Source organism: Xenopus laevis, chromosome 9_10L (genome assembly GCF_017654675.1).
Source record: "Xenopus laevis strain J_2021 chromosome 9_10L, Xenopus_laevis_v10.1, whole genome shotgun sequence".
NCBI classification, from domain to species: domain Eukaryota; kingdom Metazoa; phylum Chordata; class Amphibia; order Anura; family Pipidae; genus Xenopus; species Xenopus laevis.
Window position 1 is genome coordinate 57495370 of NC_054387.1, and position 27502 is coordinate 57522871.

General features: G+C 43.8%; 1 protein-coding gene across 3 annotated transcripts in view; it reads right to left on the reverse strand.

Annotated features, from left to right (window-relative positions):
* mylk.L (myosin light chain kinase L homeolog) overlaps nucleotides 1-20655 on the reverse strand; it is an 88256-nt gene extending 67601 nt beyond the window's left edge. For 2 of the 3 annotated variants that reach the window (XM_018235626.2, XM_018235624.2), the window contains exons 1-2: nucleotides 19995-20089; nucleotides 7759-7923 (exon numbers count right to left, since the gene is read on the reverse strand). In XM_018235626.2, the coding sequence (XP_018091115.1) occupies nucleotides 7759-7923; nucleotides 19995-20012 (183 nt within the window). In that variant the 5' untranslated portion in view covers nucleotides 20013-20089. Of the gene's footprint in view, nucleotides 1-7758; nucleotides 7924-19994; nucleotides 20090-20474 lie in introns of those variants that run through there. The other variant, XM_018235625.2, reaches the window with a different exon arrangement.
* Nucleotides 20656-27502: the final 6847 nt, after the last annotated feature.

Here is a 27502-nt window from a genome sequence, read left to right on the forward strand (position 1 = left end):
TTGACACCTGAACCAATCTAGGAGTGAGAAGTTAACAAGGCAGACTATATATTGTCCTTGTATATATTTTATTTTAAGGATCCTTTCCCCCAGAGTAAGAAGAACTAATTAACAAGCCTTTTCACATGTGTTCAATAACGTGTTCACTCGATTATTTGTCTTTCTCTAAACCTTTTTCATTTCCTCTGTTTTTCCCATAATACCTGGGTACAATCTAATCAATGATCTGTACCAAAAGAATTATATTTGCATCTCTTCAATCAAATGCTCTTTTATCTATGCAGTCTGATAGGCCTTGCAGCCACTATCTATCACTGAGCAATCCACCCAACTTAGTTACTTTATTTATATAGCACCAACATATTGCACAGTGCTGTATAAGGCTTATAAGTCTTATAAGTCTGTGCCCCAGTAGAGCTTACAATTTAAAGTCCCTATCACATTCAAATTAGTCCCTGCCCAAGTCCGTGCACAGAGCAGATAAGTTGCACACAGCACCCCTTATTCAAAACTGTCCCTTTATCACAACCAAGGTGATGGAGACATTCACCTTTGGTCCCATGCCTGGAAGGGACTTTTGCAAGAGCTTCTAAGGAAAAAATAGAGAGTTAGGGAGGCAAGCAGTTTGGAGAGTTTGTATAGATGTGTGGGTCAGCAAAACCTGCACCTGACCCTAACCTGCCACTCTCAAATCCAACCCGGTCTGTGAGCCATCATTATTACTGTATATAACCTGCCCATCTCTGATGTCAACAGAGGGGGCAGGGCATGCAGGCAGATGGTGGCATGGTATGGTCATTGGTGGGGTGGGCAGAGTTTAGTCAGCCAGCCAACTGCAACCTGCAAAAGACATGTTTGGCACATCACTAACAGTTTAGGATAGAGAAAAGTGTACGTTACTCCGCTTGTGTCAGTGAGGCAATACTTTGACTTCTTTTTTTTCAGTGATCTAATTGGCATGGCTGGAGTTAATGTAATGCTCTGAATCCATTTTCTGCAGTGATCTTAATGGCATGTGTGGGTCATTGTGGCTAAAGGCAATGCCAAAAGGGTGAGCATTCTATGATCACCTCTAGAAGCCAGTGATATCAGGTCTGCACTGAGTGTCAAAATAGGCCCTGACATTTCAAGTACACTGAGCCTCTCACAGGCCAAATAAATAAAGTGACTGTCTATGGCATCTTATAGTAGTCAACGCCGGATTTAGTGGGCAGTCCTAGTGCCCGCCCGCTTACTCCCCTCCGGAGCGAGTGAGCCTGCACCAGAGCACTGGGGAGTTCTGCTCCCAGAAGCGGCTGGGCGGCATGCCGTCCATAATACTCTGCCACCCTAGGCCCGGGCCTGATAGCAGCCCCTCTGGCATTTACCAGAACCTACAGATTGCCAATTTGGGCCTGGGCGTCACCCACTAAATAAGAACACCAATGAGATCATTCCTGGGACTCCCATGTTCGTTGGTAAAGAGGAATCTTACAGCTGCACAGGGGAAAGCTCAGGGCAAGTTTACGGGTGCCATGGGCCTTTGAGTATTTAATGACCTCTCTAATTTATGTGCAAATATTATTTTAGCTCCAGCAGGGATGGTTAGTTTATTTATGCTGTAATTCACCACGTAAAATCCATCATGTAACCCTTTGTGGAGTACATCTCTAGTGGGGTCGATGTTTGGTGCATGGTTTGCTGATGAATAACAGCTATTTCTAAATGATATGGTTGTGGCTCTGAAAATACTGTGCCAATTAACAAGACATAAACTGCCTGTTATCAGCACTAATCCCCAGAACCCATCAACAAAGCAGAATCAGCACTAAACGTTCCTCCAGCATCCTTTCCATTAATTTGTATCTTAAAAGTTTAATATTTAAAGGCATACTAAACCAAAGCAAAAAATTAGGCTAGAAATGCTAATGTTTGGTGCTTCTGAACCAGCCCGGATTTGTCCCAGCCCTTTATTAAGGAAGATCTGAGCCTCCGAAGATGCCTCCAGTTGCCACCACCTTCTATTCTGCTGATTCCCAGCACATGCTCTGCAGCCACAGCGCATGTTGCAGACATTTGTGCTGTGGCTCAGAGGGGGTTAATGCATGAATGCAGCCAATACCGGGGTACTGGAATATACAATAAATGTTATCAGAATGTCTCTAAGGGCTGAGGGTAATAAATACTTTTCTGTTATTGTAAACAAACCATAAGGGGCAGAATGCAGAGTGACGGTCACTAGGGGAGCGGAACAAAACATGTCATATAAAAATGCAGCTGGTTTGTGAGAAACGTGATACAGCAGCTACGCAGTCTAGCCTGGACTGGCATGTTGCTGGCCCCTAGGGTGTATGCCCCTATCAACCTAAGGGACGAAGCAGAAATCAGCCATAGTTTGGCAGTAATAAAAGGAAGAGCTGGGTTAATCACAACTGGGAACCACTATTAGGAAGTACAGCTTTAAAGCAGTGGCACTAAAGTGCAATCAGTATGGCAGGGTTTCTTCTCCTACAGAAGCTTGGTGTGTTCTGGTACAGAAATTCTGCTGAGTATGTATGTATATCAATCTTCTGTATCAGTGTGATTGGCACCATGTGGTCACGGCCTCTCTCTCTGATGCACAGTTTGTGCAATATCTTGGTGCCTTATTCTGGCAAGGATGTTAGCGGGTTGCTAACAAGGGGTAAAGGGGCTGCTGCAGTCAGGGGCCTAATAATAGAAGGGTCCCCAAGAGACTAGAGAGTGTGAGTTGGAGGGGAGTTTGTGGGAGAGTGGCCAGAGTATGGGTGGATTGTGAGTGGGATTTTAGTAGAATTGGCATGGCTGGGATAGACCAGGGACATTGACTTATGTGGGTTTGTGGGGTTTTTTTTCTTTATCGCACCCCATTGTACTTGTTGGCAGGGCCCTCTGCCCAGGGGCCCAGATGACCAATTTGTTAATAACTGGAGCCCCCCTGGGAAAGTGAGCCCGTCTAGTTTAGCAGTGTGGGGCATGTGATTCCTGATAGAAGCTCTGGATATAAGATGTCTGCCAGATCTTGGCACAGCTAACAGACAATGCAGGAATAAGTCATATTTGGTCGACAGTAGAGAAGAGTGCCATATCCTGGCAGTGGCCCATGTACCACCAACTGTTCAGGCTGCACAAGGCATAAACCTTATGGATACTTTTTAACCAGGAGAGTCGGTGTGCGAGACCTGATTTGCACCAGGGTTGGAGTCAATAAAGCAAATTCCCGTGGCTTTCAGCTTCATTTATTTCAAAAGGAAAATGACTTTATAATTTATGTGCCTTTTCAGCTTGGGGGCCCCCGCCTCAAGCAACTATTCCGCAATCAATCCTCTGTCTGGCCATTAGCATATCTGAGTATTGGGGGCAGCCAAGAATGCTCTTAATATTTATATTTCGTGTTAGCAGTCGGCATGTGCGCCACTCAGCCAGGGAACATCTGCACTCGGTTTGTGAGCAAGAAACCGAGATGGATAGACATTATTATGACTGCTGCCCGCCCTGCATTCAGCCCTTGGGGCAAAATCCTATTAATGTTCCCCACAAAGATTCCCCTTATGGAAGGCAGAATGGGGAGACCTAGCAGTATAAGAGCCAAATTACTGGGTGTGAGCAAGAGACATGCAATGGGAGTTTTATGCTTTCAACTCTCAGCATCCCACTAAGCAGCCTGTTTATTCCAGCTTCTCCCATCCCTGTCTGCAAAGTTTCCCTATAAGCAGAGTGGCCATAGAGCTACAGTACTGGGCCCTAACATCAATGCAATCTATGTTTAAAATGTTGTAGTTAAGGTGGCAATACACGGAGAGATCCGCTCGTTTGGCAATGTCGCCAAACGAGTGGATCTCTCCCCGATATGCCCACCTTGAGGTGGGCAATATCAGGCTGATCCGATCGTGGGCCCTAGGGCCCAAAGTTCGCATCATAATGATGGCTAACGGACGGTCAGATCACAGGACCGCATCAATGATGCAGCCGCGATCCATCGGGATTTTTAGTCCCGTCCGATTGACATCTGGCCAACTTTCGGCCACATATCGATCGGGGAAGCCTGTCGGAGGGCCCCATACACAGGCCAATAAGCTGCCCACTCGGTCTGTCGGCCTTTAGTCATTGGGACCCTAATGAATGTAAATTGGCTGATGGTGGCTATCATGAGCCCACTGCCCTGTAATTGAGTAGGAGCACATTGCATTATGATTGGATTGGAGCACACTGCACTGTGATTGGCCAGGAGCACACAGCACACTGCAGTTAGAGAGGAGGTTCACTTTGAGGCTTGAGATAAACCCATGAGTAACAGAACCATTGCACTATACATGGCCTTTCCCTCACACTTCTGGGATTAATACCCCCATTATAAGAACTGCCTAAAAAAAAGAATTTGCTCAACTACTTGCTTTGCTCCTACTTTATGGCTTCTCGTTTGTCTCAGACCCTAAAGTCTTTCAGCTTTACTGTCCTTTCGTGATAATATGGTAATCAAAGGACCATACCCTACACAATTCATTTAATGTTTAGAAACACAGCAAACAGAACCTTTAAATCAGAACCTGTAACAGAACTAGGAAAGGCTGCAGATAAAAAAACAGTTTTGTTCCTGCTTAAACCCCCGGTTCTCAAGTATCTCAAGCTGTTGCTTGACTATAACCCCCAGCTTCCCCTGACTGCTCGTGACTGAATGCAGGAAGCTGCAGTTCATCTACAGCTATATGTTGGACATTCCTTGTACATAAACCAGTTCTTACTGGGCCCCACAGCAAATTCCGTTTAGGGCCCCAAAAATTGGTAAATTGACTTATTCTACCAAGATATCTTAAAATTGCTTATTAATTAGGGCCTTACTGGAGCCCTACACTCCTTGGCCTCCTGCCATTGCAGGGTCTGCTTCCTCTGTAGTTACGCCCCTATATCTTGCCTTACTACACACACTATATTGGTCATTAACCTACTCCTTTAGTTTGGGGGTGAGGGGGGGGCACTGACATGGGCAGTGGCACAGAGAACTGTTTGTGCAGTTCTTCTGACAAATCGGTCAGTTGAGTGCCACGTTGCAGGCAGCTAAAAGCAACGTGTGCTTCAGCAGAACAGTCCTGGGCCAGGCTGGAATCCATGCCAAGCAACTGCGCCGAGCCCAATATCTCCAAATATTCACCAGATTAAATGTCCTCTTCCCTATTGTTAAACTCATTAAGTGAACCTTTTTATGGGATTTCAACAAAAAAGTGATTCTAGGACAAGACAGCATATTCAGTAGGGGGGTGATGTGCCACGCAGGAGCCGCAGCACTGCATTTGTCTGACTCTAGATGTAAGGATGCCTGACCCTGCAAGCATTACAGCTCCACTTTGTAACAAGGAAGGAGCCATTGTGCCTGCATCTCCCAACTAGCCGAGCAGAGAGAGTCACAGGGGGAGCTGAGAAGTCACAGGGGGTCCTACTGTACCGGGCCCTGTCAGCGCTATATCCCAGCAAACAATATTTAAAACTATCTAGTAAGCCATGGGGGCCCTGATGCCTCAAATACCAATTAGCTAGAATGTTAATTGGCTGACAGTGGCTATGATCAGGAGCCTACTGCTTTGCAGCTGGATAGAGTGCAGACCATTCTATGATAGGGAGGAGTTCACACTGCACTACGACTATGCAGGAGCTCACACTACACTGTTATTGGACAGGGGGACGTATATGGCCTTTCTTCGATTCATAGTGCACCCACACATTCTCCCCAAGGGTTATTGCAACATCCCTTATTATTGGAACTGGCTGAAATTTCTTCTTGTAATCATCCACAAGGACTTTCGCTCTCATTCGTCAGGTTGTTTTCACCCACCTTGCTGAGCAAAATTCTTTCCAAACAATAAAATTCTCCCCCTTTCTCGTTTATTTTGCCCAGTGCTGGGAATGAGGCACAGCTAATTAATTTCTAAAGTCAGGGTCGGACAGGGGGGCCCGAAGCCCACCGGAGCTTCAGTCTCAAGCCCCCCGCCGATGTGCTCTGCTGCACGTGTGCACAAGTGTGCGTGCGCACTGTGTTCTTAGGGCCCCGGGCCCTTGTTCAAGCCATTTTGCAGCAGTAGAGGAACCACAGGTGCGCATCTGGGCCGGCAGGGCCCACAAGAGCGGGGGGGGGGAGTTCCCGCCGGCCCAGTCCGACCTTGACTAAAGTATCCCGGCTTCTGAAGTGGCTGCAACCATTAGTAAGGAGAGAACAGGTTCAAACATTTCTGTTCAAGAGATTTGCCCCCATGTGGCCAGATGTGCTTTTATGCACCAGTTCAGTGCTCCAGTTCTTGGAAGGCTATAAGGGAAATGAAACATAACTCTATGGAAGTACGGTAAATATCTCTTCTTAAAGAGCTACTGACACCAGAAAATAACCTTTTTTTATATCCATTATAACATTATCTTTGAATGCTATTTATAATTATGCCATAAAGGTATTTGCCTGATGCTTTTACATTACCTTTCTTACCCCCATGTTCCTCTATGAGGGGGCTGCCATATTTGTGCAGCAGAAGTCTGTTAGCATTAGAGACTCTAACTGACAGACAGAGATGAGACAGTCAGATTGGCAAAACAGTCAGATTTATGAACTTTAAGTCATAATTACAAAAGCAGAACTATCAGCAAAAAACGATTAACATGAGCTATAGGTAACTTTTAATGTTTTGAAAATACATTTTTCAGTGTCAGTATCACTTTAAGACTTCCATGGTAATTGTTCTGATCCTGCCAGTGCAATCACAGGTAAGGCATTTTGCTAGGATCAATTTACCCACATTAAACATCCCAATGTCCTCTAATCTACTGATAACTGAGAGTTCCTCTGCAATGAGCATTAAATAAAGTTATCAAGGGTCCCTGCCTGACCTCCCAGGACTACAGCACAAAACCCCCACTAGGAGGCAGAGTTCAGTGCAGACAGCGGCCCCCTTACTCGCTTCTGGCCGGCGGCAGTTTATTAGGTGATGCCGTAAGCCACACAGCTGAGTGCATTCCCGAAGGCGTAGGTCACCCAGCTCAGAGCTCACTTCTGCCTTAATATCTGGAAACTTGGACATGACTGGGTCGGGTTTTCCAGTTGCGATGCATTAGCGGATTCCAGCTTTCCCTGGGTCTGAGGGCCAGGCAGAGGTTACCTATTTAATAAGGCACAGACTTGGCTAGGAAAGGGCCCCTCCAGTCTGCCAGCGCCAATGCTTTGGGGATCGTGTCATGCAAAAATGAATTAAAATACTTTGCAGCATATTATTTCAGCATAGTATTTGTATGCGGGGTCCGGAGGCTCTTCCTAATGATTTATGGTTCAACCTGCAGCTCTCCAGCTGTTGCTGAGCTACGATAACTTTTCAGCTGGAGGAAGCTGGGAGGTGTAGTCTGACAGCCCTTATTATTAAATTATTTGGGCAAGTGATGAATTTGGTGGGTTTTGCAACGTTTCTCTACAGATACACACATGTTGTATAAGTGTACAATGTAGACATATTGACTGCTAGATACCAGTGTGCAGAGAAAAGGTGAGATGCACACCCACTTTGTTTTTTAGCCCAGGAGCCCAGCTTGGCCCCTCACTCCTGATGAACGTTTCACTAGCATTGATTTAGATCCATAGTGCATGGCAGCACAGAAAGCAATGCAGCCTGCAGCAGTCATCTCTTGATGCATTGCTAACTAGCCAAGAAGGATCTGGATTATTAAATGCATAGGTTCTACCCAACGCCAGAAAGAGGGAGAGAGATTTAGGGGCTCTAGAGAAGTAGATACCTTGACATCAAACCTGGCGGTGCTTCCGACGGACACGCGGCAGTTCCTCGGTGGCAGGGTGAAGGCTGGTGCTGCCGTGGGCAGAGACAACTGTGCATGGGGAAGGTCTATAGATGTTTTGGATATCCGGGGACTTGTCATAAGTGTCACATCCCCCATATTGAGCTGCAGGAGGAAACACAAGGAACAGATTAGTGGGGAGAGAAACAGGCACTCAGAGTGTCAGCTCATAGGGCACATACTCAGGTCCGGACTGAGATTCACAATAGGCCCTGCCATTTCAGGTACACAGAGGCCCATTCATCCCACACAGAGGCCCAAACAGCCTCCACCAGCCCAACAAATAGTGACTTTCTATGGCAACTTATAGCAGCCCCTCTGGCATTTGCCAGAACCCACAGATTGCCAGTCCGGGCCTGCGACACACTGCATTGGCCAGATATTAAAGGAGAAATAATGCTTAACAAGAAGTAGGCTAGAAATGTTGCATATTATGCTTTGAGATTCAGTACTAGCCTATGGCTGTGCCTGAAGGTGCCCCAGTAGTTCCCCATCTTCTCACTTCCCCATGTTGTCACTTACCTGAGATGAGGGAGTGACTCACAATATACTGTATATAGAGAATATAAAAGTCACTGGATAAGACTGATAAGAAATTCATTCAGATTCACAGTACACGACAGTTTAGAAACAACTGCAATTTGCATCAGAATTTAATAATTAGCCCTGTAGCATCAGCATCAGTAACTAAAAAGTACATAAAATACTGCATTTCTGCCAATATTTGTTTTTAGGCTGTAGTTCTCCTTTAAAGAAGAAATATACCCACTTATAACATTGCTTTAATTTCCAACACATTGCATACAAATAGAGTAATGGGTAAGTTGGAGGGGGCCTTGAACTTGTAGTTTATATGCGAGGGTCCCCTCATATCTAGGGGTGGCATTCACCGATTCAGTTATGCCTTGAACAAACAATTAGAATGGACGGTAAGTGTGAATGGTCTGTAATAAGTAGGTTATAACGGAGTGTTCATCCAATCTATCCTTATCAATCATTTAAAGCAAACCGGCAGTTCTAGAACTGTTATAGAACTACACTTCCCAGCATTACCCCCGACAGGTGACATTTGCAGTTCCACAGTAGCTAGAGACTGCAGCTGGATTTTCATTCTCACAGTCTGATGATTAAATCTCATTTTTACTATGAGCCCTGTTCATATTTTCCTATATAAAAGCCCCGTTTGGCTCTTAGGAGCTGCCAATATGTTTTTCTGGCCAATCTCTGACAGCTCAGGGTAGAGGAGATGTAGAATCCCATCTGTGTTGGAACTGGAAGGAGGGAGCAAATGAGTTCAGCAGATGGAGTAGAGCAGTAGGGACAGATCATTAGGATTGGAGATCGATCTCTCCATTCAGCCAATTGCTTTAACCCTCCCAAAACTTGCCCCACCTGAGGCTGAATTGGGCACCAGCAACTTATCAAGGATGAGAAATTATACCTGCTATATAAATCCGACACCCCACTTCCCCAGGATTGGTCCATGACCAGTGGCAAGAGGTTGTGTTTGGGCAGGTCACATAGGGTTAAGGAATTGTTATTGGTTTACTTTATTTAGTTTCACAGTCTAGACAAATGTTTCTGTGGGCTTTAAGTTACCCTTTAATCTACACTTTTAAGTTATTGTTTGGTAAGGGCATGCTACCTGTGTTCATTCATATTGTGGCCAGTTGGGGCACCTTTAACCCTGAGTCAGAATCCCCTGCCCCAGGTATCTTGTCCCAGAGGAAAGGGACTTCATGCTTATCACTTTTTAATTATCCCCATCAGTGTAAGCAGTTTGGTAGCTCCTGCGTCACATGTGAATACAACCAACACACTGATAAATACCCCTCTCTGTGCAGGATAACGTATTAACACATTTTTCTCCTAATATTCAATTTGCTAAGCATTTAAGTTGTAAGTGATTGCGTTTCCATGCAAATCAGTGAATGACGCGGCAGATTTGAGATTAGTGCCGAGGCTCCATCTGGAGCAGATTGCGACTGTCCGTAAATCAGCGCGTGGCTCAGCATATAAATACAGCGGGCCATACCGCACAGCTCCAAGGGAAGGGAGAAAGAAACAGGGTTTTTTTTCTACATCCAAAAAAATAAAATGGCTTGAAAAGAGAGAAAAGGGGAGAATATTTGGTTTGGCAGCAGCGTCACTCTCCGCTTTAGAAATGTTCCAGAAAGAAAATAAACGTTTAAGTGCCCGTAGAATCTACTTTGCTCTGCCAACCAACCCTGCCAGAGCTGCTCTAATAGGAGCCTGAAAATTCACCTTTTTTGGAATTTAAAATAAAAATCAATATTGCAAGAAACAAAAAAAGGGAAACTGGGCCAATCCAATTCATGCCCCCAATCTGTACCCCATTAAACAAAGTTGTGTCCTTGAACTATAGCTCCTAGCCTTTCTCTGTCTGTGGATCTGATTGGCTCCCGCCTCCCATTAACTATACCTCATCACAGAATCAGCTAAAAATGCTGCACCTTATGTTTTGTGCTTCTGTACCAACACTTTATCAGGGAAGATCTGTGCCTCCAAAAATGCTTCCAGTAGCTTCCCATCTTCTTTTCTGCTGACTCTCACCACAGGCTCTGTCACTTACCTGAGATTAGGTATCGACTCACAGAATACTGTATATATAGAATATAAAAGTCACAGTTCAAGGCTGACAAGTAATTAATTCAGATTCACATTACATGGCAGCATAGCATTTGCACGTGATCCTGAGGGGCACAGGAACAGTGAAGGGTGCCAGCCTGTGCGTCCTGTCCCTCTGTATGTGCCCAATCCTGGAGGGAGTGTGGATTGGGGGGGGGGTCAGTGGCTTATGCCGGCCTATGGGCACCCTGATGTGAAATCTGGCCCTGACTATGACAGATGTGACCTCACTTTTTGTTTGATGATTTCCCACACCTCCTAAGCTTCACAACAGCAGTCCAGAGCTCAATGAGCATGTGTAGTGCCACTGTTACACATAATACAGCCAGTAGACTCTACCTCATAAAATTGCTTTACACTGGTTTTCCTGGGCCAGTAAAATAAATGCATTCAAAAAAAACATTTTCTTGGGGCCATGGGAAAGAGAGCAGTCTAGGGGGTATATTTTCAAAGAGTGAAATTAGAGATCACCACAGTCCTCTAGAGTGAAATTACGCCACTCTTCATTAATTTCTATGGGATTTTGAAAAGCATATTTGTCAAAGTCACTTTCACACATTGATAAATACTCTTTTAAAAATACCATAGAAATTAATGGAGAGTGGCGGAATTTGATTAGAAGACTGTGGCGATCTATAACTACACTCTCTGATAAATATATCCCTAGGAGCACAATGTACAGAGAATCAGAGCTCTCCAACTAGGTGTCTACTGGGTGCATTAGATCCACATGCCATTTGTTAAAGGGATCCGGTCATCGGAAAACATGTTTTTTTCTAAACGCATCAGTTAATAGTGCTACTCCAGCAGAATTCTACACTGAAATCCATTTCTCAAAAGAGCAAACAGATTTTTTTATATTCAATTTTGAAATCTGACATGGGGCTAGACATTTTGTCAATTTCCCAGCTGCCCCTGGTCATGTGACTTGTGCCTGCACTTTAGGAGAGAAATGCTTTCTGGCAGGCTGCTGTTTTTCCTTCTCAATGTTACTGAATGTGTCTCAGTGGGACATGGGTTTTTACTATTGAGTGTTGTTCTTAGATCTACCAGGCAGCTGTTATCTTGTTTTAGGGAGCTGCTATCTGGTTACTTTCCCATTGTTCTGTTGTTAGGCTGCTGAGGGGGGAAAAGGGAGGGGGTGATATCACTCCAACTAGCAGTACAGCAGTAAAGAGTGATTGAAGTTTATCAGAGCACAAGTCACATGACTTGGGGCAGCTGGGAAATTGACAAAATGTCTAGCCCCATGTCAGATTTCAAAATTGAATATAAAAAAATCTGTTTGCGATTTTGAGAAATGGATTTCAGTGCAGAAATCTGCGGGAGCAGCACTATTAACTGATGCATTTTGCAAAAAAAATGTTTTCCCCATGACAGTATCCCTTTAATGTCAGGAGTCAGTCTGCCTTTATTCACTGTTCATAATGACTGTTTATATAGTGTTACAAGCACAAACAAAATCTTACACTTATGTACTAAAGGGCAAGCGCTGGCCCTACTTTTAAATAGAAAACAAACATTGTTATTGACACAAGAGCATGTGGCTTGCACTGAAACACTGGTGCTCAGTCAGTTATTGAATCCAACTGTGACCAAACTCACCTCTCTGCTTGCCGTGGCAACGACTGTTTGTCAGTCTGAAAGGCTTGATGGCATCAGGGTGATGCACCACAACCTGTCACTTGTACAAATACCTTTAAATCAGAATTTACTCAGACCACACCCATTGCAATGCACAAATATTGTACACAGTGTCGGACTGGGATGCCAGGGGCCCACCAGAAAGCCTTAGACCTTGGGCCCACCAGAAAACCTAAAACCGTGAGCCCACCTGAAAACCTTAGACAGTGGACCTTTCCAAACTATTATTCTTCCTCTACTCACTCAACCTCTTTATTCTCCTAGTCTTTTATATATATTTACAATATTCTCCCATTATTAAGCATTTTCCCCATAAAGAAATAGGGAATGACCACAAAATAGGCCAAATATTTAGAAACAAGAGGGCCCACTAACACCTGGGCCCACAGTGAGTTTTCCTGGTATACACAGTCACTAAAAAAGTGTCACACAAGCCAGAAGACAGAGTACATATTATATATATATATATATATATATATATATATATATATATATATATATATATATATATATATATATATATATATATATATATATATACACAGATATTGTATAAGGGAGCTGGCCAGTGTAGTGAGGCAGAATGCACAGGCAGCAGTCACAGTGGGCAACAAGCTGCTGCCAGGGGCAGATTTCCCTGCTATTAATTACCCAGAAGCCTTTGCTATAGGATAAAGGCAAGGTGAAGGCAGGGGCAGCACTAGCTCCAAACTTATCCTATTTTGGAATAAAAAAATAAACTATTTTCCTCCAGAAAAGTGCACGTGAGTGCCTGGTGGAGAGATCGGAATGTCGGTGTTGCTCAATCACACATTATCCGAGTGCAAAAAGCTCCTTTTGTTCCAATGGCTCCTGCAATTGCACAACCAGAGACACTCGCTGCCCCGCATTCCTGCTGCCTGGGGAAGGGGATATGGATGGGCTGATCAAACAGTTACCTGGCTCTGCAGGGCAGCAGCTTTACATAGCCTGGACTCTGGGGTATTGCTCCACTACTCCTGGCAGAGAAAGAGTTAAGTGTCCCTTTTATACACCCAATGTGTAAATAGGGCAAATGTCAGCAAAGTGTTCACTCATTCCCAGGGGCCCAGTCTCCTCTGAACTCCATGGCAACAGTTGTGTGCGTGTGGGATCATTAGTGCATCTTTACACTGACAGTCACTATTAAAGGGCCATATGACTATTAAAGCAGCAAGGGCAGGGAAGTGATTATGAAGGCGCTTACAACTCTGTGCCACCCTCAACTGTGCCCATGCTGAATGAATACTGCCACCCCAAGATTTACAGATTTCTATTTGAATGTACATCCAGTTAGATTACACCCTATTACATTCTCTGCCTTGCTGAGCTTCCTTACATACTATGCTACTTAATCCCATTAAAGGCTCAGAATCTCTTGCTCCAGCCCTGGGGTCAGAAAGAGGAGACAGAATCCAGATGGGCACCCAACGGATACCAAACTCCTCCATTTTAGGAGAGGCTAATTTTTCTACCCCTAACAACACTAGTTCTCAATAGCCGTGCACTACAACTATATATATATATATTGCAATTGCAATTTACTGCACTCGGAAATATGTTAGTGCTAAAAAGAATAAAAACACTGTCTCACAAATCCGATAATCTCCTACAGAAGGCAATTCAAGGGCACCCGTGAACTCATGCAGAGAAAATAACCACCTTTAACTAGTGCAGACGTGTGTTTGTGCCCATCACAGGAAGGAGCTGTCACATGTTTGTGTCACACAAACACACACACACTGGTGCTTTTCAGCACTAAGGACTGTGCATTGTTCCATTGTCAGTATCTAAACAAATAACCTAGTGCACAGGATCTGACAATCAGTCATATTTTGCTGGGGGAACTGCATATAGGGGTGTAACAAACAGATATCCCACTCCCTCTAATATATGAGATTTAGGTGGGGGTTGGGAAGGTGCCCGAATGACCAAGGACACTATTGATACATTCTGCAGCTATAACACCAACAACCAGCCAGAGAGGAACTATTTGGATTCCGCAGCTGAGCTATTGTTTTTTTGAAGGCTGTCAGGGGATGCTGGGACCTGTAGTCTGGGGAATTTTGTTCTAGTGCTTACCCACTACTGAATTTATCATGGTCACATACACAGGGATCTTCCCCTTTATATGAGAAATAAAGGTCAAGTAAACCTACTGAGAGAAATATAAAGAGTAAAAAAAAAAAAATATTAAAAATTAGGAATGACTAATTCTAGCTACCCCAAGGTGGGACTGAGCCCCTTAAAGGGAAATGACAGACAAATTCAGTATATATAACTATATAACGACCTTACTGATCTACCTGGAAAAGGGAAAAGTTCCAGATCTCACATTGGTGTCACCAAACATTAAAGTTCAATAACCCAGCATCGGGTACCAGCAGTGTGCAAACACACACATACAGGGTCAGTCACCTGATGGACTTGGTCACTGATCCTCTCTGTACCATCTGCTGCTTTAACCCCTCCAGGTTCTAATGCCTGAAGGATACTCAGCCTTACTCCATAATAAGGAAAGAAGGTACTGCAACAAGACAGCATCAAAGGGGCAAATGCTGAGTGGTTAATGGGTAGAAAAATGTGGGTGCAAGCAGGACACCAGGTCATAAATTGCGATTCTACACCTTCCTACCACGCTTACACCTGCCCTTGGATGAGATCACTTCCACTTTTAGAATAACATCATAGGACGACTGATAGTGGGTCAGCAGTTGCAGGTCAGCTTGGGTAGTGGTTAAAACCGCAGGTCCAGTTGCAATTCAGGTGTCAGTGCACTCAGTCAGACCTGCAAGCCTCTAGCAGGTATCATGCTCTCCTGTTACTTCCTACATCAGATCTTTACCAAGTTATTAGTGTGGCCAGCCCCATAGAGTTTGTTATAAACTACTCAACTCATTGCAACCTCACTTATGTCATTAAGGTCATAAAGGTGTGTGAAGATTTATATAGCAGCAGGTTTAAAAAATGTGAATACAAAAATATCCCACTGTCTAATCTGTCTCCAATCAGCCTCAAAATGGGAAAAAAATCTTCCCGATTGTAAAATGGCAATGGCGCCAGTCCCTTTAATAGTCCCTATTAACCTTGTAATACTGATACCAACAGCCTTAAATTTCCTGATTAAAAAAAAAAATATGACCCTTTGTTAAACTGATCTACTGTATCTGCCAGCCCAGCCATGTTTAAACCTGATGCTGCAAATCAGACATGCTTTTCTTTATGTGAGAGAAGCCTGGGGGGGGCACAGGATCAGAGAGCGGTTGTTTTATGGGGTCGGGCGAGTCATATCAGACAGATCAGAAACATCTAATGTTACTAAGTGACAAGGACGCCCAGACAGGTCACTGTTTTCACACCAGTAATGTTTCATTCTCCGCTCCTCTTATGCGAGTGTCAGGGCCGTTTGTACTTGTCACATCCTGTGAGTTTATCAGCCACAAACCCCAGTCCCTATAATTAGTGAGACGGATGCGAGTCCCTTATCAACATGACCCAGAGACACAACACAGCAGAGCATCTGTGACACAAACATCTTCTCTAACTACAATGTAACAATCTGTATGGATACATTTCATCCTCTATAGTACTGTCAGGATTCTGTTGCTTCTATGGCCCTTGGCATTTAAATAGTTAACAGATTTGCTACAGGTTGGTCTCAAGCAGAACACTTAAAAGTTGGTTATATTTCAGCAACCATTAACACCTACCTGGGACATGCTGAAAAAAATTAACAGCAAACCTTGCTATAACCAAACTTTAAACTGTACCCCACTACTTCCCCATGTACATAGCAAGTATTCTCTATACTTCTACTCCTGGGCTGATCTCATAGTCAGGCAGAAGTTCCCCCCTGGAAATCATAAATCCTATCACACCTACTACTTCCCAGATACAGAGCTCTGAATCTCTGCACGTCTGCTCTCTTTACCATGGTAAGGCAGGAACTGTCCTTTGGGTAAGTGAAGCAGACCTCACATAGTACTTCCCTAGATACAGAGCTCTAATTCCTGCTCCTGGACTGGGTTTCTTCCAAAGAACAGGTAGAAGTCTACCCCTGGAAATCATAAATCCTATCTTTCCCACTATTTCCCAGGTACAGAGCTCTGATTGTTCCTGCTCCTGGGCTGCTCTCCTTCCCATGGTCCAGCAGGGGGTGGGATTTGCTCCAGATGCATGAGAACATTTTTAAAGATGGCTGATGTGTATTTCATAAAACAAAAGTTCCTTTTTAGTGACCAAGTTGCTTTTATTGTTTCCTGAATTTAATAAGATCATTGCAAAAGAAAAACCACAGTCAAGGTGTACCACCAGCAGCTGCTGTGTCTGCTGTAGGCATTGATCCACCACTTGTTGCTATTTTTTTTATCTCTAAACTAAACTAAATAATACCCTTTCCTGAAGGTATTAAAAGTATCCGCCACAAAAAACGTAAAGAATTTAATCTTTCCGCACCTTATGATGAAACGGTAATACTAATGGGAAAATGAGACATGTCGGCACAAGCATTTAGGCCGCCTTTAGCAATACAAACCCATTATTAACTGCGGGTAGATCTGAGCCAAGACAGGGACTATAACAAAACCATTTCAATGGGTGTAAAGTGGCAACATATATATCAATAACTGTAACCTTGGGCACAAGTAGCTGGCACTGGGGCATCATGACTGAAAGGCAAAAGGGAGCAGAGTCTAGATGTCACCCAACTAAACTGTGTTAATAAGATGTTAGAATCCAGGAAACACATTTTCTCTGCGTATTCAGGACTAAACATGTATACTCAGTCTATATAACCAACAAAGCCTGCAGCCTTGTGTCTTTAAAGGGGTTGTTCCCTTTTGCATGATGTAGAGAGGGATATACTGAGACAATTTGCAATTGGTTTTCATTTTTTTATTTGTGGTTTATGAGTTATTTAGCTTTTTATTCAGCAGCTCTCCAGTTAGCAGTTTTAGCAATCTGGTTGCTAGGGTCCAAATTACCCTTTGCGTTGATTTGAATAAGAGACTGGAATATGAATAGGAGAGGCCTGAATAGAAAAATGAGCAATAAAAAGTAGCAATAACAATACATTTGTAGAATTACAGACCATTTGTTTTTTAGATGGGGTCAGGGACCCTCATTTGAAAGCTGGAAAAAGACAGAAATAGAAGGCAACTCCTTCACAAACTATAAAAAAAAAAAAAAATAATGAGGACCAATTAAAAAGCTGCTTAGAACTGGTCATTCTATAACATACTAAAAGGTAACAAAGGTGAACCACCCCTTTAAACAGGCGCATTTCAGGGGGTTATGCCCTCTACTCATGCTCCGCGCTTCTAACTTGTCAGAGCGGGTCGAGGAGGGACTATTGCGCTCGCTTCACTAGAAGAGCCGAATTACCATTTTAAAAAATGGAAATTTGGCTTTTTGCTCCTTGCCTCATGGCCAGAGCGGCCCTGTTTTTAAATGGTCACAGAACCCCTCAGTGACTTCTAAAATCCTTATAATTTAGAGTAGGGGGTATATTATCACTTATAATACACAAGTGATACTCAGAGTTCCCTGTATAACTCAGCCTGCAGCCTTGTGCCTTTATATTGTCACAGAACCACTTAGTGACTTCTAATATCCTTATAATTTACAGTAGGGGGTACAATATCCCTAATAAAACATAAGTGAAACTCGGAGATCCCTGTATAACTCAACCTGCAGCCTTGTGCCTTTATATGGCCACAGAACCCTTCAGTGACTTCTAATATCCTTATAATTTACAGCAGGGGGTACATTATCCTATATATATGTGCAGATAGTTATCCATTACCTGTTCCAGTATACCATTGCCAAAGGAGTGCAAGTTAACACATATGGATACTACATATGTATGCTTGATTATTCTTAGTACATACAGGTGATGTTAAATCAAGATTACTGAAGTCTTGGGCAACCATGTGCTCCCCTCAAAACACTGCCTCTCCCTGTGCAACGGTATCATGTGGCAGTTTGTGGGCACAGAAAAAAGGGGAAGCGACCAACAGGTATCAGAGCTAACAAAAGAAGCTGGACAATGAGAAGAGAGAAGTTTGGGGCCTCAGGCAGAGAAACAAAGACCAAACGGACACATTTACATTAAAAAGACAATTGTATTCCTCCCCCAACTATATAGCTTGTCCACAAGCCAAATTTTGCCCCATGACTCAAACAGATCACAGATACAACAGAAAATTCTGAAATGTTTTCCCATTAACTTCTTAGACAGGAACCACCAAGGCCCTGTCCCAATTTAACTCAGACCTTCTAGAGAGGGACCAATGCCAGGCCCAGACTGGCAATCTGTGGGTTCTGGCAAATGCCAGAAGGGCTGCTATAAGGTGTCATAGAAAGTCAGTATTTAATGGGCTGGTGGAGGCTGCTTGGGCCTCTGGGAACCTGAAATACCAGGGCCTATTTTAATTCTCAGTTCGGACCTGAGCAATGCCCAACCCTTCATTCCAGAAAAGACCCCCAGAAAATGAGCCCCATCCAGCCCTCTAATCAAGGACAGAACTTCAGTCAGGCCCCTCGAGAGTGACCCAAATTCAACCCTACATTCTGGGCCTGACCCTCAGTCACACCATAACACAGATCCTTGCATTCCCCATTGGACCCCCCACTCAGAGTTACAGCAATTCCCCAGGACAGACCCAAAATCAGCTCCCACAATTTTCTTAAACTCCACTCCTGTAAATTATACTGATTGCAAACTGCTTTATCAGGTTTGGAGACCCCACTTTTCTAGTGACTATAACCCCTTCCCCACCACATCTCTCCCATGCAGAGCTACAATGGGTGCATTTCCAGTCTGATTTTTAGGGTGGGAAGGGAAGGGGAAGGGAGAACATAAATAAATTGGGTAGTAAATGAGCTGGGGGTCTGAATTGTTGATCCAGGGTCCATTGTGCCCATCATGTTCCAACAAGAGATGTAAGGAGATGTAACCCTTCGGTTGCTGGGATCTGAAGAACAACCGAAAGTCATGAATCACAGCAATTAGCGTAACAGGCTCCAAACAGTGCAAAGCAAATAAAGCTTTGGGGAATGTACATTGGGCAACCCTTTCTTCCATTGGGGTAAGAGCTGGTGGCATTACAGCACATCCCGAGGGCAACTTCACATAATAACGGTTGTTCACCCTCTACTTTTTTTTTACCTATGAAGAGCCTGGGAAGATGCTGTGTTCATTGCTTGGCAGAGAACATTCTGTCAATCTACCACTTTATCCTGTTTCCATCCTGCATGGTTAACTGGCAATTACTTTAGCTGCATGCCGCAAACTACACTGATTTCTGTGCAGCCATGCATCTAAATTCACATAATCAACTATTCAGCAGAAGGAATTATTTATAGGTAGTCAGGTAGAATGGTGTAGGTGGCACAGCATGTACATATGCCAACTAACTATGTGGTGATAATGACCCAGTCCTGGATGTTTTAACAGCTAATTCCCTGTAGTGGGTGGCATGGCAGCTCCCGCTCATATGAATAAACACAGATATGTAGGTTAGTAAAGTTCCCTGAGCACAATAACCTGGACCTATAAGCTTCCCTGAAGAGATAATTATGCAGGGGCATTTATTAATAAGGCATAATGGAGAACTTCAGCCCTACACACTGTGCATTAGGGAGACACCCTGACACATATTTATATGGAGTAATATGTGGATTTCTGTTTTCCCTAGATCCTGGTTAGCATGGAAAGAGAAACAATAAAAAATGATCACAAGGGTGCAATGACTGCCCTGATACCAACATCCCCTCACCCCACATATTTTGGCAATATAGACCCCACCCCTAAAATCGCGCCCAGAGGTGACAGAAATAAGGCAAACCTGGCCACCCCTCTGTACCTGGCTCCTTGGATCCATCCTGTGCTGGGTTCTGTGCTACTGGCTGAGGGAGCAGCCACTGAGCTCTATTGCATCCCTCCCCAAAGCCCTAGGACCTGCCCTGGCAGGGGGAGAGACTTTTGGGCTGAAAGGGGAGTTTAAATATCTCAAAAGGCTGTTTCAATATTACATCCAACCCATAAAATCTTCCCTACCCTCCCTTCCCCATGAGGTACCCCAGAACAGCACAGTGCAAAAAAAAAAAAACACACAAAAAAACCTGCTGCAGCATGGAAAGAGTTAACCCACCAACAGTTTATATTTACCAACAAACTGAGTGCAACAGGTTGGGGAATTTCCTTACATTTTAACCCTTAAAGGGCTCCTTGCTGAACAATTTTCCAACATTAACAGCTCTGCCATAAAGGTACACCCAGGTAAAAGGAAGGGGCAATGGTTAACAGGGGATATGAATATTATATTGAAATAAAACGCACTCACCTTTGGCACAGCCTGCAGCCCCACTCTGCTCTCACACACCGGCAGTTACCAACACAGCACCGATTAGGAGAAGGCAGACTACCTCCCTGCACATCACCTGAGCCCCGAAACCAGAGGCGAATCCAGAAGAGGGAGCCCCCGGGATCTCTGACCATAACGCACTGGAATGTGATTGCAGCCTGAGTGCAGAGACTGGAGACTGACAGGGGGGCGGAGCCCTCATTAGCATTAACCCCTGCGAGTGTGTTTGATCACAGATAGGTGTAGTTTTTACTGTCAGTCATTTATATGTCAATAAAATTCACTGCACCCAGGGGTGCCATCATGGGGGAGTACAGGAACAGTAGCAGACAGTAGTCACTGTCAGTGGAGTAACTAGATGTAACTGGACCCCACAGCAAATTCATTTTAGGGCCCCCAACATATCCTGAGATTGTCCTGTTTTACCAATAAATGTTAAAATTGATCATTCTTTGGGCCTTGTGGGGCCCCCTATACCTCCTAGGCCCCCCTGCAGCCGCAGGGTCTGCTTCCTCTATAGTTACACCCCTGGTCACTGTCATTGCTGGGAAAGACTAGGCCCTGAACAGCAACCTAATAGCAATAGTAGATTTGGATCAGGATCTTTTTTATTTTTAACTACAGCTCTGTACCTGGGTAAGTACTGGGACGAAATTGGATTCAACCTGGGGAGGCTCAGACCATAAATAAGAGAGCACCCCAAGAGCAGAAAGTACGGAGAATCCGGTGTCTGTATTTTGGTGATATACAATTCACTTACCCAGTGAGAGGTTCCTGTCTGGCTATGGGAAGAGAGCAGCCCAGGGGCAGGAAATGCAGACAATAGAGAATTAGATGTATGTACCTGGGTAACTACTGGGGGTGAGGATGGTTTCACTTCTTGGGGAAGGGGGTGGTTTCACTGCTTGGCTACCATAAAACATATATGCTACTACACCAACAATCAGGGGCATGAGCAACTGCCATAAAATAAATGTTTATGAGTTACTCTTTATTCTAGGTACTATGGGTGCTTACTGGCAGGTATACTGTACATAGGGACATTAGCGGCCACTGAATTAAAGCTGAGAAGTAAGCCTTAGATGTGTACTTTTAGCCACCAACAAGAATTCTTATACATTAATAAAATGTATCTGACCCTAAGATGAATTGATTGTCAGCTCTTGCGGTCATGTTTAATCACAGCCATTTACATACAATGAAAAGCAGTGCCCTCTGCTGCTCTGAAATGCAATTGCAAGGAAAGATTAGGGATTTCAAAGCTGATTTCCCCAATAATGGTCAGTTTACTGTCAACTGTAGTCGGACTAATGCAAGGATGGGGTGTATAAACACTGCTACATAACCCCCCTCCATACAGCAAATAGTATGGAACATTCTTGCCAGGATGGGCTTTTCCCTGAATAATAAAAGGGGGCTGCTGGGGTGGCTCCTCTGAGGGGTTAGATTGGCAGCAGGCCAGCAGCAGGAGAAAGGTTAGGTATTTGTTTCCCAGAAGTCATGGTGCAGCTCACTCCAGGGGCAGCAGAGAGTTAATCTTGCAGCATCAGAGTGTCCCCAATTAACCAGCTATAATAGCAGGTTCCCTGGCCACTAATTACAGCTTTTGCCAAGGGCATCAGACATAAGGGGCTATTTATACATCTTGAAATATCACTGATATGTGGAGGGGCCCCAGATTGGGCAGAAATAATAACCTCTCCTTTATAAACCCTCACATGTTACAGGGATTCAGATCATGCAGACTGTACTGGATACTGTGCAACCATGAAATATGCATTGAGTTCAGTGTGTTTTGTATAAGTGTCTGGGAGGGGATGAGGCGACTCCTGGGTATAGACCTGTGGCCCCTGCTGGTTCCAGCCTGTAGGCAGGGGAAAAGGCTGTTGGGTCAGTTCTTGCTCCTTATCACTTTGTTGGGGTAATAAACTGTATTCTGTCTCAGTACAGGAAGCAGCACGACACCTCCCACCACCCACACCTGCAACTTTGTAATGGGTAGGGCTATTCTCCCAGGGGCCCAGCCCAGGTGACCGCTGGGCTAATGCTCGGGGGGGGGGTCCCCGGGGGGGGGGTCCCCTCAATATTGTACTTTTTTGAGCAACGGCTGATTTCCCCCCCTTCATTTTGCACTGGCAGTGTTTGGGTGTCTGGCAAATCCAGCATGGTACCATAGCAATATATGCAGGACCACAAAAGCTGCCAAGGTGGTGTATTGGCAGATCATATTTGGGCTGGGCTTGCAGGGAGTGAGTGATGCTCGGGTAAATTTTGGGGGTGGCACTTTGGGAAGTTGGGAGAGTGGCCTTATGAGCAGCATCAATGTTCTATTCATCGGGGCTCCGTGCTCTCCACCCAAGGTACACAGAGCAAATTTTGGGCTAATACTTGAGTCCCCCATACTGCACTGTTTGGTTGTATGGCAGCTCCAGCACAGTTCCAATAGCAACTGAGTGTATGGCCATGAAAGCTGTCAAGGTGTGGTTGGTGGGCCATATATGGGCAGTGGTGCCAGGGTGATGGTGAGGCTGGGGCAGATTTTGGGACTGGCATTTTGGAAAGAAGAGGGTGTGTTCTGGGCATAACATTGGATTGATCTTGGGAGCAGTGAAAATGTAGTTTCATGGGGGCACTGTATCACTGGTTGGCAAGGCTCCCATCCAGGGGCCCAGGCTCAGGCAGATTTGGTGAGGGGCCTTATGAAGACAAAGGTGCCACACTGTGTGCAGTAGCAATATTCTTTCATCAGGGTTTAATGTTACTGGTGGGTAGCAATGTTCCCTATAAGTTGTACACACAAATTTTGAGGCCAGCACTCAAAACAAATTTTTGTGGCCACAGAATTTTGGAGGGAACATTGCCTGCTAGTAAATGAGAGTAACCCAGGCCCATTTATATAGATATATATATGTTCCTGGTGATTTCCAGAAGTATGAAGTATCAATAAATCAATTGATTTTTTTTTGGAAAAAAAATCCAAAACAAAATTCCAGTTCCCCAAAAACAAACATTTGGCAAGATTGCAATTGGTCAAATGGTAGCCTTGTGATAGGTTCCTAAGGTCTTTTTTTGGGAAAGAATCAAACCCTGATCATCATTGCTATGAGGCCATTCAGCAATGGCAATTAATTCAAATAGGAACACATGCACACCCTAGTGGCCAGTCATAGAAATTGCAGTGTTTAATATAGCAGCATTTGTTGGTATTTGCCTTGTGTAGGGAGGTAAGTACCAAGCAAAGTAAAGTCCCAGACTAGATACAGATATGTAAATGAACATAGTTATAAGGTTAGATTTTCTTTGGATATGGAATCTCTCTGTTGCTAAAAAGTATAGAAAGTGCAGTGCCTTATAGCTCTGGGGTCACCCCATACATATGCCAGTAGTGACGCCAGCCAATCACAGTGCAAGATTCAGTTAATTCAGATGAAAAGCATCAAATTGGCCAGCCTCGTTATTTAGGTTGTGTATTACATACTGTATTACTATGTAGAGCATATCTCCCAGTACAGAGAAGGCCACTCAATGTCAGTGAAATCCCTATTATCCATAATGGTTAAGACATGTACAAGTTGGTTGCACTGGCGGCACAAGGAGTGGAGGCTGAAGGCCTGTGGTATGGGGGATTTTTTTTAGAGAATAATTTTCAGTACAGTTTTCTAAAAAATACTAAAATTTGCCCTATTAGGGTATCTATTATCCCCTACACCTAAATCAGCTAAATTTTTTATACAAATCCCTGGATTTCATGCAGGTTCTCAACATTCCTGACATTGTTTTTCAGTCAAGGAAAGGAAATGCACTTTGGTAAAGTAAGTACACCCAGTATGGCAACTCCAACTCAATAGCCTGTATATAAGAAGTGTAGTGATATTAGTAGATTTACTACTCACAGTCGCACAGCATATAAAAGGTTTGATTTCAGGGAAGTGACTAATTTAACAGAGTTTTACGTCTCCTTTAAACACTGCACTAGGAGACCTGATAAAGGTCCCAAAATAAAACACGGTCCGGGCACAATCTCTGCTCAAATAGCCTATGTATTGGGTCATTGTTATTGCGGAGCATTTAGTCTGGGATTTAATAACAAACTGATGTTGCCAGGGAGATTTTAAAGGGAACATAAACCTTCAGATGTTATGCCCCCATTTCTGTGGTGCTGATTCTTTGGATACAATCTAATAAAGTTCTGCCACTGGTTAGGTGCATTTCGCTGGTGCTTTATCCATATGGAAACCTCTTTCTTTCAGGAATTCTCTGCTGACAGCTGGAGTCATGGAGTCCCCTTACCTAGAGTCCAGAACAGCCCCCTGTAACTTTGTACCATATCCTGTGCCCAACATTGATCCAACACTGTCACTCAGTCATACTGGAAAGCTGCACTGCCCCCAATAAATCCCCACTGGTTCCAAATATTCTGCCTTTAACACACTTAGCAATACCCCGTCTGATAGTTGCTATGTGCATGAGCCCCGTCTAGCCATTTACCACCCTGCTGACCAATCATATTAAGGGATTACACTTTTTGCCAGAACTGACCAATAGCTGCACCCTCTAAAACACCCAGCATCACATCAAAAGCAAGACTTTACCACAGTTACAGATGTAGAGAGATTCCTTGTGCAAGACTCGTCTCCCTCACTCTCAGTGTCACAATTATGTTATTTGCTCAGTTTAAGAATTTCACACATTTAGTAGGATGAACCAGGGGAAGTGTTCCTCACTCAATGGACTCAATGTATCTAATGCTGCTATCCCATTGGTTCCAGAGGCTTTTATTTAATGCCAGTTTGCACTTTAAGCATCCTGCGGATTAAAGGGACCCCTTTGATTCTCTGTACTAAACTGTTCTCTTTCCCATGGTCAGACTGCAACCTCCCTGTTGTTAAAGGAAAACTATACCCCCAAAATGAATACTTAAGCAACAGATAGTTTATATCAAATTGAATGACATATTAAAGAATCTTACCAAACTGAAATATATATTTACATAAATATTGCCCTTTTACATCTCTTGCCTTGAACCACCATTTCGTGACTCTATCTGTGCTGCCTCAGAGATCACCTGACCAGAAATACTACAACACTAACTGTAACAGGAAGAAGTGAGGAAGCAAAAGGCAGAACTGTGTCTGTTAATTGGCTCATGTGACCTTACATGTGGTTTGTATGTGTGCACAGTGAATCTTACGATCTCAGGGGTTGGCCGTTATTTTTTAAAATGGCAATTTTCTATTTATGATTACCCAATGGCACATACTACTAAAAAAGTATATTATTATGCTAATGGTTCATTTACATGAAGCAGGGTTTTACACATGAGCTGTTTTACTCAGTATCTTTTAATAGAGACCTACATTGTTTGGGGGGTATAGTTTTCCTTTAAATGAATACAGGCCACTAAAATCCCTCCCTCGGGGGAGGCCAGGTTGCGTGGTGACCCCTGTAGGATGGTGTGGTGGCCCTCGGGCGGAATCTCCAGTGGGCCCTGCACCCACCAGTCTGACCCTGCACTCTGATTCCCTGTAAGTGCTGGGTAAATATTGCAAGGGATTTCTTTATAGCAGGTAATCTTCATAGATCTCTCCCAGTCCTTTACATATGAAAGGTTGGAATCTGTGATATATGGAATTGTCTTTGAAACTATCTATCTTTGCCATTTACGTATTGACGTAATTTCCATGCACCGTTTTGTATTTAACCGTCTTGCTGTAAAGACAATCGTAAATTGTTAAATGCCAATTTTAGTAAGATGTTTGTTTTGAAGCATCAATAAATAATTTAAAAAAATGTTGAACAGTAGAAATGACAGCACTTTTTTATGTGTAAAAAAGAAAACTTGTAAGGGAAATTGGATTTACTTACCCAGGAGTAGGCTTGTGCCTGACCTTGGGAAAGAGAGCAGCCCAGGAGCAGGAAGAAAAGAATGAGAATGTATCTTACAAATATTAATCCCAGATTCCCCCTGATCACTATGGGAACATTCAAACATTTCTTTTCATGGGACCTTCACATTAAACTAAACATTGGTTACTGGCACATGAAAAAACGGTGTAACGTGATATATACAGAGGCAGTTTTCGTTGCTAAAAGAGTGTAGGGAAAAGAAAGATGTACAAGGGAGAGCAAACCAAACCACTAAATGTTTACAGTACATGCAATCTAACCTTTTGGAACCATAACTATTTCAGATTATGTACATTTTACATGAGATTATAGTCCCTGCGTTTACAGTCTCTCTTTAAGAAGAGATTATAGAGATATTTACAAAGTTATTTTGCCCAAAATATAATTCTGCCGCCCACCACATCTGCCATGTCAATTAAAGGTGCCGCACTGAGGTCTATTGCTCTTGGCATCAAGGGTCAGATGATGCATCACAAGCAGGAATAGACAGATAAAAGAGTTGTGGGAGCACTGTGGAGATTAATAAAGGGTCAGTAAATGCTTCTCTTGTATTTGTCTAATTGGATTAATAGGGGGGGCAGAACTGTTTTCCAGCTCAGGTGGTTTCATTTGCTTTTGTACAGACTTTTACAAACTTGAACTAGTCACTGCATGCTCACCACAACCTTCCCTTCCTCCATCCACTGCCTTTATTCGTCACCTTTCAGGAACCCAGCAGAAGCCTTATGGGCAAAAGAAGTTTGACCTGAGGTATAATGGGGAATGGCATTTAACAGACTAGGAAACACAGAAGAACATTTGTTTATAGGTATTCCTCTGTACTTAGTACAGTTCAGCAGGAGCAGCCCCCGAAATTGCTCATAGCCTTTACAGAGAGCTACCATCAAGTTCTGATCCCCCAATTTTGCATTGACTCTGGCCTTTTCTTTCTGACCCTGTACTAAGGCACATCTCTGAAGACCTGAGAGACTGTTCTTGGGAAGGAAGGGGTTACACAAGACATTCTCTACAGGGGAACAATTGGCTTAGCTATGGCTGCGGGCAGGGACCAGGGGCCCATATATGGTTAGATGTAGGACATGACATATTTGCACGTGGAA